Source organism: Podarcis pityusensis, assembly GCF_964106645.2.
Source record: "Podarcis pityusensis genome assembly, chromosome: 4".
In the NCBI taxonomy this organism is placed as follows: Eukaryota; Metazoa; Chordata; class Lepidosauria; order Squamata; family Lacertidae; genus Podarcis; species Podarcis pityusensis.
The window spans coordinates 46034482-46052251 of record NC_138027.1 but is presented as its reverse complement, the minus strand read 5'-3'; the positions used below and the strand labels follow the sequence as shown (position 1 = coordinate 46052251).

General features: G+C 40.4%; 1 protein-coding gene across 22 annotated transcripts in view; it reads left to right on the top strand.

Annotated features, from left to right (window-relative positions):
- The window catches only part of ROBO2 (roundabout guidance receptor 2), an 835262-nt gene that overhangs the window by 783282 nt on the left and 34210 nt on the right, over positions 1 to 17770 (top strand). For 14 of the 22 annotated variants that reach the window (XM_081003975.1, XM_081003965.1, XM_081003984.1 and 11 more), the window contains 4 exons: positions 3932 to 4213; positions 4557 to 4682; positions 6454 to 6610; positions 12456 to 12716. In XM_081003975.1, the coding sequence (XP_080860101.1) occupies positions 3932 to 4213; positions 4557 to 4682; positions 6454 to 6610; positions 12456 to 12716 (826 nt within the window). The remainder of the gene's footprint in view (positions 1 to 3931; positions 4214 to 4556; positions 4683 to 6453; positions 6611 to 12455; positions 12717 to 17770) is intronic. The other 8 variants (XM_081003977.1, XM_081003969.1, XM_081003976.1 and 5 more) reach the window with 1 other exon arrangement.

Below are 17770 nucleotides of genomic sequence, written 5' to 3'. Positions count from 1 at the left end.
AGGGGGCAGAACAATCTCTTTGTTCTGGAGTCACCTCTGGAGGGTGGTGGGAATGCTGGAAAAGCACAGGCGCAGTGTGCTAAGGTTCCCAGTCATGTGCAAAAGTTGCACAGGTGCACAAAAGGGTGCGAACTCCGGAAATGTGGGAGGTCCCTAGGGTGCAGGGCATGCAAGGGTGCACAGGTACATGGTTTTCCCGGGTTTGGGAGGGTAGCCAAAGAGCCCTTTGAGCTCTTTGAGGCAGGTGGTCCAAAGGTTCAGGAAATGATCTTCTGTGGATATGATCCTGCAACCAATGGGTGGAAGTTTGCATACCCAGAGGGTGATCAAACCAAGCTGCTGGTCAGTAAGCAGGCTGAGTTCTGGGAACAGGATGGGTGTTCAAGGCTCAGGGATGGTCCTGATTTTCTCTCAGAATGTCTGTCTGATTCTGAGGAGGAAAGGGAGCCAGAGGCTGATCCCGGTGATAGGGACCAGGTCCAGGATCAGGGTTCAGAACCCGGTGATGGGGACCAGGTCCAAGATCAGGGTTCAGGGCAGGTCTGGGCATCTCCAAAGGTTGTGAAAGGAGTGTCCAGATGTGAGGCTTCATCTCCGGTTAGCGTAATGGAGAAAGCTCACAAACAGGGTGTCAAGTCAGAGGGGGAAGGATCTGACGGAGAAGACACAACTGCTGGCCCAAATGGGTCAGTAGGGTATCAGGTCACAAGTGCGTGGAAAAGTGTCGCACAGTGTGATTCTGGGAGTGTTGAAGGGGTTCAACAGGTGCCTGGGAAAGATGCCGGGAAGTGGCATAAGGCAAAGGGAAAGGTGTTGAACTCAAAAAAGGTCTTGTCAGAATTTTCGGCAAGAGGGGGTGTTGGGTTTGGAACTTAACTGGTTAAGTTGTTCCCATGATGCCTCAACATTCTGACGTCAGCTTTCGAAGCTGGGAGGAGCTGGGAGGAGTTACGTTCAGTTCCCCTCTGGTCTTTGAGGGAGAAAGACGCAGGTTTGTCATGGCTGCGGTGAGCCCAGGGATTTCCTGGGGAATGTCGGAATAAAGAACTGAAATGGACAAACCTGGACTCTGTGTGTGTTTGTCTGAAGCTAAGTGAAGCTACGTGACAGTTTTCACCGCTGTGTTCAACTCTGCTGAGGCGTGACTGAGAGCTCAGAGCGGAGGCGTGCCGGGCGGCCATAAAGAGCTAATTGAGGATCGCAAATCAATTAGCGGGGGTCACGTCAAACCAATAAATCAATTCCACAATTTATAACATGTTTTTCATGCTATTTTTAAATACATTTACTAAGTCTGCCTTATTATTACTATTATTATTTGCCCTTTACATTAGTTTTTGAGATTATTTTTCCTGGTTGAAAGCTGTATATATGCAAAGTTACTTAACAATGCCAGTTTTGGACAAGCAGCAAAATTGCGAAGTAAAAGTTGAATAAATGCAATGTATGTGTATGTGTATAGGGACGCGGGTGGCGCTGTGGGTAAAACCTCAGTGCCTAGGACTTGCCGATCGTATGGTCGGCGGTTCAAATCCCTGCGGCGGGGTGAGCTCCCGTCGTTCGGTCCCAGCTCCTGCCCACCTAGCAGTTCGAAAGCACTCTTAAGTGCAAGTAGATAAATAGGGACCGCTTTATAGCGGGAAGGTAAACGGCGTTTCCGTGTGCTGCGCTGGTGCTGGCTCACCAGAGCAGCTTCGTCACGCTGGCCACGTGACCCGGAAGTGTCTCCGGACAGCGCTGGCCCCCGGCCTCTTAAGTGAGATGGGCGCACAACCCTAGAGTCGGACACGACTGGCCCGTACGGGCAGGGGTACCTTTACTATGTGTATGTGTAATAGTAAACGTGTAAATGTATGTGTAATAGTATTATTGCATTTTAAAAAGCATCTGGTTTGTGAGTAGTTAACTCAATGAAGGTAAAAGGTTGGCAAATTACCTTTAATTGAGGCCTAAGAGATAGTGTACAGGCAATCTTACAGCTGTTGGTCTGTCAAGAAACCATTACACGGATACAGTTACTTAGAAGGTGAATATGTGTCTTGAGTTTTTCTGGTATGTCAGTAGGCATTAGAGACCATTGTTTTATATGAGCCAGTGGGATCAAAAAGGTCAGTCTGTGATAGATCCTTCAGTGGATGTTCCATTTAACTGTCAGAGAGAAGGTTTTGATTGGTTGTAACACTGCGGCTGAAGGGTATAAAAAGGCAGACACAGCAATTCAAGAGTCAGTCTTGAGTTTGGCGCTAAAGAAGCCAGCAGAAGCTACAGTGGCAGCAAGTGTTAGCTGTCCAAGGAATGAAAACTTAGGACAGGCATAGGCAGACTTGGCCCTCCAGATGTTTTGGGACTACAACTCCCATCATCCCTAGCTAACAGGACCAGTGGTCAGAGATGATGGGAGTTGTAGTCCCAAAACATCTGGAGGGCCGAGTTTGCCTATGCCTGGCTTAGGACAACAGGACTTTGAAATTGCAGGCAGCTGATGCTGAGAGGAAGACTCCCAGAGCACTTCCACTGGAAAACTGGAGCCAGATTGTCAACTGTTAGCAGTAGTTCACAAGGAGGAGTGTCTCTGACCAGGGAGATTTCAAACTAAGTCCTCTGTAAAAACCTGCATGTAGATGGGGAAGGAGAAAATATGGGCTGTTGGCTTAGTGCAGGAAAGAGAACTTGTGAAAGGAAATAGGAACCTCCTTTAAGTAACATTTTAAGGCAAATACCAAACCAAGTTATTTTAACATCCAACTTGCAAAATAATCCTCTTATCTGATATAATCGTGTAGTATTCATTAAAGTCTGTAAACACAACAGTTAAGCTCTGTCCACTGTTCAGAAGCTTGATACATGCATTTGTTCAACATTTCTGTCAGCACTGGATGTTTCATTGAGCCTTATGCAACTGGTATACCTTCATTAGTCAGGAACATTAACTTTTTGAACCTGGTGTCAGAGATGGTGTCAGAGATTGCCACTGTGAAGATACATGATCAGGTCTTCAGCACGCCAAAAGATTAAAATCATTAATTTATCTAGATCAGCCTTCCCTGTGCTGACTATGGCTCATGGGAGTGGTAGTCCAAAGTATCTGGAGCGGGTACCATGTTGGGGAAGGTTGACATAGATAAATGGGTGAGGGAGTTTCCTGGTTCAACACATGACATATTTACTAGATATCATGTAAATGTATTTTAATATTTTTATGGCTTAACTGTAATTTAGATGTACTTTTTTCCCAGAGAAGCTGCCCTTCAGTTTCAAAGGCTTAGTTTAGCAAAATAATTGACTGATCATTTAATTCTCTTTAGAGCTGCTGAAATCTTGACACATTTCAAAATGATTTATTCATATCTTCTTCGCCCCTCTGTATTGTCAGGAAAAAAATGTCTGGCTAACTTCAGAAATAAAGCCAGATAATGTTCAGCAGGAAAGAAAGAAAAAGAAAAAACATTTAAGCTCTGCATACCTTGAAAAGAATTATCTGAGGATTGTTCCATGTTCATTCAGTTCTGTGCAATACTCATAAGGTGTTTTCTTGATGGTGGGGGAAAGCAGAGGGAGATGGTTTCTTCTGTGATTTGTGGAGTGACTCCTTTCATCATTTCCCTGGAGCACAGACAGTTTCATTGGCTCTGACATGAAATGAACAATTGAAAACATTCTTCAGGACAGAAATATTCCAAACTTCACTTTCACAGCTGAAGGTATGGAAGAAAGATGGTTTTAGGCAGTGAGACGTGAAGGACAAGTGGAAAGTTTGTCACAGATGCTGATAGCGAGGCGATGGCTGTACATCATCTTCCCTCCATTGGCTCATGGACACTGTCTCAGCTGAAATGCAAACGTGCAGAATGACACATTTATTTTTTATATTAAAACTTCTTGTTGGGGTTTTCCCATGCTGATTTGTTTCATTCCCCTGTTTTCATCACAGATGTGCTGCCTCCGGTGCCAGGTCAAGGGGATAAAACTGCCACAATGCTTTCTGATGGAGCCATTTACAGCAGCATTGACTTCACTACCAAAACTAGTTACAACAGTTCCAGCCAAATAACACAGGCTACCCCATACGCCACAACACAAATACTGCATTCCAACAGCATCCACGAGTTAGCAGTTGATTTACCAGATCCTCAGTGGAAAAGTTCGATTCAGCAAAAAAGTGACCTAATGGGATTTGGTTATTCTCTGCCTGATCAGAACAAAGGCAACAATGGTGATTTTAGTTCTCATTTTTCTTATTACAATTGTTTGTAAGAATCTCTTGTGCACAGTAGAAAATTGTCCTTCCTTGTTCCCATTTCCCTTAACTAATTGCATACCTTGCATGTATCCTATACTTATGCAACAAACTATATTGTGTTACGATTTTAGTTTGCTTTAGCTTTTGCCAGTATCACAGCTTATCTTTCCCCCACCCCTGCTACCATTAGAATATAGTAACTTAAATATTTTTCACAGTCCTGCCACATCCACTGTTTACCAGCTAACTGCATGTTGTGCATGTGCTATAAACTAATCACATGATGGCACTGTGACCTTTGCCCTTTAACCCTTAGCCTTACTTTACATCCCTGACTACCGATTGGCTGAGGGATTGTCTAATAGAATGCCACACAACCAGTCACAGGATTTCAGCACCACCAGCTCTCACAACAGCTCAGAAAGAAGTGGCAGCCTCTCAGGTTGGTTTCAATACAATGTGTGTAAGGAGAAGTGTTTGTGCTTGTAAGAAGCTTTAAAAAAACGCAAACTAATTATAACCTTGGAAGAATGATCACTGTACCCAGAGCCTGTGTTCAAATATTGCAGTTTGCCTTCCATTTAGACACATGTGAATGTGTCACGATCATCTGGAAAACCATGAGCTTGATAAAAAAGAAGTGTGCCTTATTTGCCCTAACCGAACAAGAAACCCATTTAGAGATAATAAGAAAATATTTGTAGCCTTTGTACCCTGTGTATTTCAGCATGATTGGAAATTTTATTTTGTAACATTCTCAGTTTTCTGGCACAGTGCTGACTTTATTCATAAATCAATCTTCACTTTACAGCACTGTCCTTCTCTGAGGAGCTTCATGATGAAGTTAATATTTTGGTTGTATCATTATTGAAGCCCCCAACTCCTTTGAGATTTCACAATATTTCTATTGCGTATCAAGAAATCCACCCATAGCAATATAATGGAATTGATAGAAAAGCTTCTTATGATAGTGATCATTCTAAAAGTTTCAGAGCTGCCTACAAGCATAAAGTATAGGTATTATGCTGCATGCTGTATTATAATTATTGCACATTGCCATTGCAAAATGGATTACCTAGCTTTAAGAGTAGCAGCAAATTTTCTGTGTTAAATTATTCTGTGCAGAATTGTGCCATTTTCTTAATACATTCTAAAAATATGAGGCTAGTTTACAATAACTTCTCTATTGCCATTCCAGCACTGTTCCCCCCCCCCTTTGCTCTTCTGCTTTATTTCCCTATAAGTCCCTGTGATGCTTTCAGTTCCTATTCCAAATGTTCGGTTTATTTTATTACAAACATACAAATGTGCACGCACATATACATATACATATACATGTTCCACTGCGTGGTCATTTATATTCATGTTCCTTGTTGCCTTCTTCCTCCTCAGGATTCATTACGTAACCCTAATTGTCTATCACATTGTTTTATAAGTTAACTAAAATTATCCTTTATTCATCTATCTCTTTTCTCCTTGAATCTTCATTTCCGTGTTGGTTTATTTGATCCTCTTCCAATTATCTATTTCCATTTTTCTCTAGAGTGAAAAGACCACTGAATTACATGGGCATAAAATATTACAAAAAGAACTCATCCATACTTTTCAATTGAATGTCCCAATATGATTTCAGTAAGAAACCAGTTACATTTGCGATTTACATTTTTCTCAACTACATTTGGCCTTGTGAATGAAAAGAGAAAGAAACTCAAACAGTAAAGTTTTGGATGTGTCCTTAACAACTCATTTCCAAAGAGAGAGGGAGAGAGATTACGCAAAATGGTATTATGAATACACTGCGATTTGCTATCTGAAAGAGTTTGCTGCAGTCTATTATTTTTTCCAACAATGACTGCACGGAGGCTTAGAGCAGACGTGAATAAATCAATAAATATAGTTTTGATATAGCAAGTACATTTTAACTTTCTTTCAGCGCATGCTTCATTGTGACTAAGCTATATGGAGTGTGTGAAATAAAAAGAAGTAATTCCGGGCAATTATACAGACTATTTTCATTCCATTCCACCCTATTATTATTTATAACCTTATGACAACTATAACATGTTGCTGCTGATGTTGCTAAGATAAAAATACTCCTCTCTTCTCCCTTCTTTTTCTTTTTTTGAGTGTACCATCTGGAATCAGAGCTCTTTCAGGAAATATAAATAGTCAAGTTTGTTTCTTCATACTTCTGTAATGTTTCTTGATTTCAGGTGGGAAAGGAGGGAAGAAAAAGAAAAACAAAAATACTTCCAAACCTCAGAAAAATAATGGGTCTAACTGGGCCAACGTTCCACTCCCACCCCCTCCAATACAGCCTCTTCCAGGCACAGAACTAGAACACTATGGTGTGGATCAGCAAGAAGGAGGGTAATGTATCTTTTTTTGAGGGGGAAGGACCATTTTGAATGTAGTGGAATGCAATATCTCACAACAGTGGTGTGTAAGGTGTGTAAGGCCTTTTACCCCAATCATATTCTGGTGTTTGGATATGAGGGGATTAATATGTGTGGAGCAGAAGGCCTTTTAGGTGTAGCTCAGCAAACAGCTTTAAAATACAATTGTCGGATGCACCCTCACATGTACACACTGTTGCCAATAGTAAGATAATGCAATCTTCAATGGGCCTGCAATACAATGCAGTAAAATTTGGACATTCCTTTTTCATACTATATAGTTGTTTGAATCCCTCCTAGTTTTCCAAAGTTTAAAGGCCCCTTCATGCATTGCTTACATGAAGGACAATGTAGGAAGGGGCGGTGGGGCAGGGCTGTGCTCCTGGCCTCCCCCCACTATTGTGCAGCTGACCTGTCCCTGCCCTCATGTGCTAAGGTTCCATCTCAGACATCCATACTGCACTGGATGGTGGGCCATACACTGAGAGGAACACTGCCAAAGTCCCTTCACTATACTCTAGCGAAAACAATGCAATAATCTTCAACGGGACTCAACAACACCATCTCCTGCTTGGCTATTTGAAAATTGCTAATACAGCAGCCACATTATTGCAGGACGGGGGGAGGACAAAAAAAACCTTGGCCAAATATTGTCCATTGGCTTTGGGTTAACTTTCTCCCTATAGTTTTCTATTAGCAAAGTCTAGTAGCTTGGACAAAGCATATCTGTGATCCAGCCTCCTCTCTTTATGTTCTCACCATAGTTCCTAATAGATAATCCACATCCTTGAAATTTTCAAAAGCTAAGCAATTTTAGGGAGTGGGAGAAATAATTTCTTTTGTTTGATATATGCTTGTGCCAGTATTAAACTAGTTGTAATTGAAATGGGGTGTGCGTTGTATGTCTGTGTGTTCATGGAGATTTTCTGTAGAGAGAGAAATATTTTTCTTTTGAAAATCTGTGTAACTCAACTTATCCTTAGTGCTTGTTTTGCAAGAGATGCCAGGGACATCTTTTTGGCAGTAATTCAGCATCATTTTGTTCTTGAACTTGTGAAAATAAACCCCAGTAGAATTTAAATTTTACAGAAAGGATCTATAAATATGGGTGTGTTATTTGAAACAATAGTTCGTTATAAATTTCCTGTGCTAGAACGCAACACATTCTCAGCTCAGTTAACACAGAATATTCCCAGTTCACTAATCATCATACTTATTCATACACATTTAGTGAAAGAACCATAGCTCTGTTGGAGCACATGGTTTGTATGCAAAAGTTTCTTGGTTCAATCCCAGGCATCTGCAAGAAAACTTGTGAAAGGATTTCTGTCTGAAATTCTGGAGAGCTGCTGGCAGTCAGTGTAGAAAATGCTGTGTCCCTGTATAATGCAACATCCCAGCAGCAGCAGCAGCAGCAGCAGCAGCAGCAGCAGCAGCTGTGTGTTACAGTCTTGATGACTGTGAATGGGTTCACTTCTTGTCTTTTTTTGCCAAAGGAATAAAAAAAACACTAATTATACATACTAGCAGCTAAGTAAGTTGGCTGGTTGACCAACATAGGGCTACTTGGAAGAACCATGAACTTTGAAGCTGTTGTTTTTTTAAAGTAGTGAAAACCAAAGCCCCTTCCCCCGTCCCAATAATCCAGCCTAGGAGCCCAGAGCATAGACAACTGAAGCAAAGCTATACCTATAAAGTTGCAGCTGGGCTACCAGCAGATGTTGGTAGGATGTATTTGATACCATGGAGTGTCAGGGTCTCCAGTGACAATATCAGATCAAAGAGTTTCCCCAAGCTACACACCTACTCCTTCAAGGGGAGTGTGGCCCATCGAGAGCAGAATGCATCCTATTCAGTGTCTCCCAAACAGTGTCTCAGTCTTGTCTGGATTAAACTTCAGTTTACTGACTCCCATCCAATCCATTATCAAGGACATACACTGGTGTCGGTATATTCACTGCTACATCTGCTTGAGCTGTAAAGGGAAAAAAATAAAGGTAAATGTCATCAGCATATGAAAAACAGTGCACTCCAAAACTCCAGATGATGCAACTCAGCAGCTTCATGTAGATGTTAAAACAGCTTGGTTAGTGAGATGGAACACTAGACTCCACAAAACCAAGCAACATCTATCAAACACTAGATAAAAGTGGAACCACCACAAAGCAGCTCCTCCCAACTGCCAACCCGGCTTCCTTCTTCAGAAGTTAACCATTGTCAATGGTATTGAAAGCCAAAAAGTTATCAGGTAACAGGTACACAAACCTTGTCTTTCCCTCAGCACAGGTTATCAGTTATTCAGGGTCACAAAGCAATCCCAGTGTCATAGCCAGGCCTAAATTCTGATTAAAATGATTCTAGAGAATCTGTTTCACCCCAAAATACTCTACTAACAGGATTCCTATTTGCCCTTAAAATGTTTTGTTCAAGAGGGCACTTGGTCTACACACAAAGAAAGACACTTTGCTTCAAGTGGTACTGATTAATAATTATCTTCTCTCTCCCCACCACCACCCTCAATAATGATATCTGCACTTTAATGTATTTGCTGTTCTCAGCTCAGATAATTGTGCAATAAAAGACAAATAACTCCCATATATTTTTAAGACACCACAATGATAAATAAGACAGGTAAATTGATGCATTATCTGTAGAGAAACCTTTGTGACACAGGTCTTAGCTTCTCAGTTGTGTATAGTATCTATTATTTGGCGGGGAGAATTTTATTTGTCACCAAGACAACACTGGTTATTTAAAGCTAAGTAATCAGTGATGCTGACAGCATACTTTCAAGATTCACACAGCTCAGCCATAGCTTTTACAATGTTTGTCTTTCAATTACACTTTCCAGTTATTTATAATATTGCAGTGATAATGAGCACAGTTCTCCCTGCCCCAGAAAGTGCATTGTTAGAAGAAGAAAGCTAAATTTGAAAAGGCAAGTGCCTTATAGGGAAAAAATAAGGAAAGTTTGCACAGGAAGAATGAAGCTTTTCCATTTTATTCCACTGACTTTTAAATATGAGGGAAAGAGTTAATATATGCAAGTAATATGTGACTATTAAAAGAATACCTGTGTAACAAGCAGGTAAGTGGGAGAGGCAGACAGCCCCATACTGCAAGACATTCAGCTGGCTGCTACTTCCTGGTCACAGTGTGATCAGAGCATTTAGATGCCAGTGCCTGACCCTGAGAAGAAATGGGAAGGCCAGAAGTATTAAGCACCACAAAATACAATTTGGTCTTTCTGCTACGTCCCTTTCAGTAGCCACAACAGCTTAAGGGTTGTCACCAGAAATGCTTTCCTTTCATTCCACCCCATACTACTGCTTGCTTGTTGCATCACCATTATGCTTCTGTTATTCCTAAACGTGGGGTTTTCAAACTGTAATGGAGATCACTAAAAATAAGTTATGGAATGCATTGTTTGCTTTGTTTGCTAACCAAATCAGCCAATGTTTTATTTAAAATCAAAAGGATTTGCAAATAGAAGCAACAAGTTTTATAGCTGCTCTCTTGAAAAAAGACAATTTAATATCCTTATATTTCATTATCATGGAAATCCCTTTACCTAAAGAACGATTTGTAGAAATGAAAACTCTCTTCCCCATTCCCTTCAATAACTAAGAAGAGTTTGAGGATCAAGGTTGGCAGTAAAGCAAAGTAATGATGATGGAGACACTTTGGAAGGGAGCAGTAAGGACAAATGACAGTAATTGTTACTGGAGCTTCCCACCTCCTCAAATAGAATAATAGAATCTTAGAGTTTGAAGGGACCCTGAGGATAATCTAGTCCAAACCTCTGCAATGCAGGAATGTCAACTAAAGCATCCATGGCAGATGGCTATCCAACCTCTGCGTAAAAACCTCCAAGGAAGGAAAGTCCACAACCTCCCAAGTGAGTCTGTTCCACTGTTGAACAGCTCTTACTGTCAGAAAGTTCTTCCTGATGTTCAGTCAGAATCTTCTTTAATATGACTTGAATTAGAAAATCACTCTTTGCATTAAGGGCAAAATATAAAGATCTGATGGAGCCTAAAGTCCTTTGGTGGACTTCTCCAATAGAAGCCACATCTGTAAAAAGGAAAAATACCCAGGAAAGTTGGCCAACATATAAAACACTTTTAAAATACGAAGATAACCAACCAAAATTAAAAAGCTTCAAGGAAATAAGAGAATACATCTCAGACCAATACCACCAGATATTTGAAAAATTTAAATCTGATAAACAAAAGGGGTTCTCAACAGAAATTTCCCAATTTGAATCTGATCTTGTAAATTCTAAAAGAAAAACTCTTTCCAAAACTTACCGACTCCTCCTTGACTGGAAAATCAAGGAGGAGGAGGTAACAGCGGGCATGGTGAGGTGGTCACAAGACTTTGGCCGTTCAATAACTATGTCCCAATGGGAAAATTTGTGGAAGAACAATTGGAAATACACAAATTGTTATACTATTAGAGAGAACTTTCTAAAAATGCAACACCAATGGTACTTAACACCCTAGAAACTTTCAAAAATGTATAAAAATGTGCCAAGTAATTGCTGGAGATGCGGTGATAATTCAGGAACTTTCTACCACATGTGGTGGTTATGTAAGAAAATACAGGTATGCTAAAGGTCTCTTTTAAGAAAAAACCAGAGGCCTATCTCCTGAGAGTTACAGATTTGAATATTCCACAAAAGAGGAAGGGTATCTTTTTATATGCTACGGCGGCAGCAAGAGTTCTCATCGCGGCAAAATGGAAGAGTATTGAAATTCCCTCTCTACATGAATGGATCCAAAAGCTGACAGAATATGCCGAATTAGATGGTCTATCAGAAAAAATAAAGAATAAACCAAAACAGGAATTTGTTTCAAAATGGGAGGTTTCCAAAGAATATATGAAATATAATTACAGTAGTTTAAACTCTGTTGCAGCATTTGAGGAACTTCAGCAAGTTAGACATAAGAGTTAATTACAAAAAAGTTAAATTATGATAAAAGTGTATATTGGTAATAAGTAATATGAAACTGAAATAAGGAATAGATGGGAGGTCGGGTCTATAGTGTTAAGACCAACTTATGTTTTATTGTTTGTTAAGAAAATTTTGTGTTTATTGTTATTCTCATGTGTAATTCTGTATCTGTGTTTTCTTTTTCTTCTTTTCCTGTATCAATTTAAAAAAAAGAAGCAGATAGATTTTTTGTCGAAAACTGTTGCATAAGGCTTGGTAACTGATTGCACAGCAGAATTCCATCTGAGTTTTTTTGTTATAACAAACCTTTTCATGATTGCAACCCAAAGCTGCACATCTACTTAGAAGTGAGTCCCATGTATTCCGCGGAACTTGCTTTCAAGGTGGTGTGCCAGAAACAGGGAAATTGATGGACTGATCAGATTTGATCAGCCCTCTTGTATCCTTTTATCCACATTGCACAGATTTAACTTTAGAGATTTTTGGAATACCAACATAATATATAATAACTGGTACTGAAAATGACATGTTCATTGTTTTGTTTTACTCTTTTGCTCTTGAAAAAAATTGCTTCATTTAGAAATGAGATTAACAAATAGATTTTATTAGGTATCACTGTTGGTTGGGCCCTTTTTTGCCCTTTATCAAAAAGATAAAGTGAAATTAAGTATTAGCTTTGCTGAAATAAATGGGGAGTCTGTGCCTGGTTTTATGGTGTCAGGTATTATTTAGGTTATTCAAGTTTCTTAGTTGTTGTTTTCATAGCACGAAATAGACTCCCCATTGTACATACAGTATAATATACAGTATCATTATTTCAATGAATTATATATAACCTAAACCTAAACCATTTCTATTCTAGGTATGACAGTGATGGTTGGTGCCCACCTTTACCAGTTCAGACATATTTGCATCAGGGAATGGAGGATGAGCTTGAAGAGGAAGATGATAGAGTTCCTACACCTCCCGTTCGAGGAGTGGCCTCTTCCCCGGCAATCTCCTTTGGGCAGCAGTCCACTGCCACGCTCACGCCCTCTCCACGGGAGGAGATGCAACCTATGCTTCAAGCCCACCTTGATGAACTTACCAGGGCCTATCAGTTTGATATAGCAAAGCAAACATGGTAAATGTGGCAGATACAAAGCCACTGCTGTCTTTCGAAGTCTCTTTTCTTTCTTTCTTTCTTTCTTTCTTTCTTTCTTTCTTTCTTTCTTTCTTTCTTTTTAGCAGGTTCTCATATGCTGTCCTCAGAGATACAAAGCAAACATGGTAAATGTGGCAGACCCAGATACTATTTGGGAAATGAAAAACATCAGAAGTCACATTGCTTGAGAACGTAATTCTCATCTTGAAGGATCTGCCTGTGCCTTTAGTAACCAATTAACAAAAAGATTTTGTCAGATGTAGATTCTGACTCCTTTGCAGCCTGACGGGAAAGAGTTTGCATGTCACATTGCTGGATTTTGAACTCATGAACATTCCTTGGATATTGATAACTATGGAGGCATTTAAAATCTGTATTTTTTATAATAGTTATCAACAGAGATATATTTTACTAAATCCATTCCTAGACCATGTGTTAAAAATGCATGAAATATTTTAAGATTCGCTCAGTTAGCTTCTTTTTACAAAACACACACAGAGCATTTCTTTTCTTCAAAATAATTATCTTATACAAGCCGTGAACCTAAGCACTGTTATACCTTAAGTTGTACTTTTTGGAACTTGTAATTTAATGAAGACTTCTGTAACCATACAGTAAAACACACCCATTTTCTGGATGTTATAACATCAAGTTATCTTGACTGATGAAAAACAACCATCAAAGCCCACAAGTCAATGGGTGAAATGCAGTGTCATTTGAGTAGGCATTCCTTACCTCTCTTCCTGATGTAACCTTCTGCATCTGTCCTGGAATGTCCCCCCAGCCCTCTGGAGCAGATTTGGATAGCATGCAGGGGGGCTGCATCTGAAAATAGAGGAATGAGGTCTCATTGCTCCAGTGGAAGTCCATTCATAGAATCATAGAATTGTAGAGTTGGAACCTGAGGATCATCTGAATCCAACTCACTGCAATACAGGAATATGCAACTGTCTCATATGGGGATTGAACCTGCAACTTTGATGTTATCAGCACCACAGTCTAACCAGCTGAGCTATCCAGGCTCTTAATCTCACCTAAAGCATTCATGGCAGATGGCCATCCAACCTCCAAGGAAAAAGAGTCCACCACCTTCCAAGGGAGTCCACTCAATGGTCAGACAGCTCTTACTATCAAAAAGTCCTTCCTGATATTTAATTGTAATCTCCTTTCTTGCAAATTGAAGCCATTGGTTTAGGTCCTAGCCTCAAGAGCAGAAGAAAACAAGCCTGTTACATCTTCATTGTGACAGCCCTTTAAATATTTGAGGATGACAACCATATCTCATCTCAGTCTCCTCTTCACAAGGCAGAGTAGAGCGGGCCTATTACTTCTCTTGATTGAGACACTAGACTTCTGTTCATGCAGCCTAGAAAGCATTAGCTTTTTCTTTTCTTTTGCTGCTGCATCACACTGCTGACAAATGCTAAGCTTGTGGTCCACTAAGACCGCTAGAGCTTTTCACATGTACTACTGGCAAGCCAGGTGTTCCCCTTCTTATATTTGTTCAGCTTGCTCTTCCTGCTTAAATGTAGAACCTGACATTAGTCCTTCATTTTGATAGTTTGGGCCCAGTCCTCCAATCACTTCAGATCATCTTGAATCCTGATTCTGTATTTTGTAGTACTAGCTACCCCTCCCAGTTTGGTGTCATCTGCAAATTGGATGAGCATCCCCTCAATTCCAGAATCCAATTCATTTATCAAGACGTTGAAAACAACGGTCTCAGGACAGAAGCCTGCAGCACCCCACTTGTCACTTTTTTCCAGGATGATGAGAAACCATTAGTGAGCACTCTTTGGGTTTGGTCAGTCAACCAGCTACAAATCCACCTAACAGTTAACTTGTCCAGCCCACATTTTACCAGCTTGTCCGCAGTAATATCGTGGGGGACTTTGTCAGTTAGAAACATAAACACCACAATGCCACAAAACAAATTTACCCACATTGAAATCAAGGAATACTACGTCCACAGCATTCCTCTGATCCACCCAGCTTCTAATGCTATCCCAAAGAAAGAAAAAGAAAGAAATGAGATTCATCTGTCATAACTTGTTTTTGAGAAACCCATGCTGGGTTTTAGTAATCACAGCATCATTTTCTAAGTGCTCACAGACCAACCATTATCTGTTCTATAACCTTTCCTGGTATTGTTGTCAAGCTGACTGGTTGGTATTTGGATAATTCTTTTTTGAAGATGGGAACAACATATGCCCACCTCCAGTCTGCAGGGATCTCACCTTCTCCAATAATTCTAAAAGATTATAGACAGAGTTTCTGATATGACATCTGCAAGCTCCTTTAGTACCCTTGGATGCAGCTCATCAGGCGCGGGAGATTTGAATTCATTTAAAGTAACTAGGTGTTCCCTTACCACCTATTTTCCTAGCAGGCTGCAACTCCCTCGTTGCATCATTCTGTGTTCACCAGGTTGTGCACTGCTTTCCTTTAGGGTGAAGACAATGGCAAAGTAGGTGTGAAGCCGTTCTGCCTTCTCCCTTGTCACCCAGCTGTTGGCTACTTTGTGATTTGTCCTTTCTTCCATTTCTTATACATGCCCTTCTTACGTCTCGGCTCCTCTGTAAATTTCCTTATGCAGGCACACCGGTTTCTTTAAATGCCTCCCACTTTTCTTTCTTGATGGTTCTGTCTGCATTTGTATCTTCAATATTTCACCGTTAGGAAACTCCCACCACCTTAGACTTCCTTCTCTTTGAGTATTTCTGACCACGGGATCTCACCCAGTAGTTATTTAAGCTTTTTGAAATCAGTCATAACTGGATATCACTCTTGTTCTTGAGGGAAGTCCTAATGTCTCTTTCAGGTTGTATTAGTAAAGAAACTGTAGAATTAAAACTTTCAGATCCCATTCTGGGAAAGCTGAAGGACTGACAAGTATAACCTCCCAATTCTGCTGTATTTGAGTAAAAGAGATTATGGAAGCAGTTGCTTAAAAATATTCATAGCATAAATCCAAATTCTTGTTTGGTATTCAAAGGGAGAAGACGATACCAAAGTAGTTCACCTATATGAGAGAGGCTGTTTGGGGACTGAAAAACAGAGCAAAACCGACTCAAACTATAGAATAGAATGTCACAGGCTTTTTGTACATCCTAACGTGTAGAAATATTATCTTAAAAGTTAAAGAAAACTTCAGCAGGACAAGAAACCGTGTGCTGTTAAGTGACATAAAGTTGCTAAATGGCATAGTGCCAATGAATGTTTCCTGACATACAAAGGCCACAACTTACACTGAAAGAGTTATTATAGGTCAAAGAGGCTTGTATGAATTTTCTGCCAATACCAAAGCCAGCTGTTTTCCTTGGACAATTTTCAGTACTCCAACCTCGTTTGCAAGCTGCAGCCAATCAACAGGGTGCTTAGGCCACCTCCTCCATGGGATATAGCTTGTTTATGTAACAAGCCAGAAGCCCAGGCATCAGCTAATTCAGGTCTAGGTTAAATGTATAATTGTGCCAGGCAGGACACAGATGCATGCCCTGGCATGCTTTCAGCCTGTACCTTGCAGCTGTTACGCTTCCTGTGGTGGCATACAAACTGCAGGTGCAACTTTGGGTGTCAGTTAACATCATGAATCTCATTATGTAATCTGTGCTTTTAAGATGGGGAATTACACACTCAGTATTGGATAAATTGTATCAGTTAGCTGTATCTGATAAACTGACTTTGTGCCGATACAGTACTCTTAAATGACCATAACCAAATGCAATGATATTCATAATTTTCAAAAGGCTTACAGGCAAAATAAAAATAAAAATGCCAGCACCTTAAGAAATAGCAACGATATTTCCCAGTGAATGGGCTTGAATATTTTATCAGGGCTGTTCTGTAAATGAATGCATGCAATATAGATTATTGTTTTAAAAATATGTCATTAAGGAGGAATTAGTGTAGAAATATATATTCCCCCCCCCCCCCGGATACCTTGTGTAAAATCCAGTGTGAAGTTTGACCTAGAGATAACCTTATGCACAAATGACTTCTTCATCCTAGGAAGCTATGCAGCTTCAAAACAGGAACCTAATTACAACATAACCATCTTTGATCTAGCCCAGTGATGGCGAACCTTTTAAAGACTGAGTGCCCAAACTGTAACCCAAAACCCACTTATTTATCGCAAAGTGCCAACATGGCAATTTAACCTGAACTGGTGCATAATCTGCAGTAGCTGTCACTACTCTGACCTCTGTTTAGCCCTTAAGAAAGAAGTACCTGGTTACCATACTGCATTGTATCTGGGGAATTTGTGTGAAGTCTAGGCAAGCTCTCTCAGTGTTTGCCTCAACCTCGCAGCAGCAGGAGGAGGAGGAAGAAGGCGGCTGCTCGGCTGCCCAAGTTGAGCTGAGACTCAACACGCCGCCTTCGCCCGCTGCTGGCTCTGTGCTGGGACGGCAGCTGGGACCACAGAGAGGGCTCTGAGTGCCCCCTCTGGCATGCTTGCCCTAGGTTGCCACCCCTGATCTAGCCTAACTAAAGGAAGCAGCACAGCATTTGAGCTAGAATTGTTTCCTCTCCAAGAGATTTTTCATCTTGAAATTCCCATTTATATATCAAGCCTTTTTCCTATCAGGTATATACAAGATTATTTCAGCTTTAATGTGAGAAGATTGAGTCAGTTGTCCCAGTCCTATGACTCAAAAAAGTGTTGGAACTTTAGAATGCAGCCTTAAGGTCTCTGCTGTTCTTCCTTCATGTGCTTCTCCATCCTTCCTTCCTGTCACCAGTCATTTCAGTATTTTTACTCTACTAGTTCCCACTACAACGTGGAAGACTGTGTTAATTACTATCGAGTTAGGAAAATGGCCTCAACAATTTTGGTCAAAGTAGCCCAGGAATTAAGCTACTATATGTGGCAACTACTTAAAGATAACTAACACAAACTTGCTATATAAATGTTTGATTTGTTTAAGTAGTCATTTCTTGCATTCCAGTAAGAATAAGGTCAGATAAAATCTCAAATGATATGGGTTCTGGACTGTATATCTGGCTTGACATTTCTAGCCTAATATATCTAA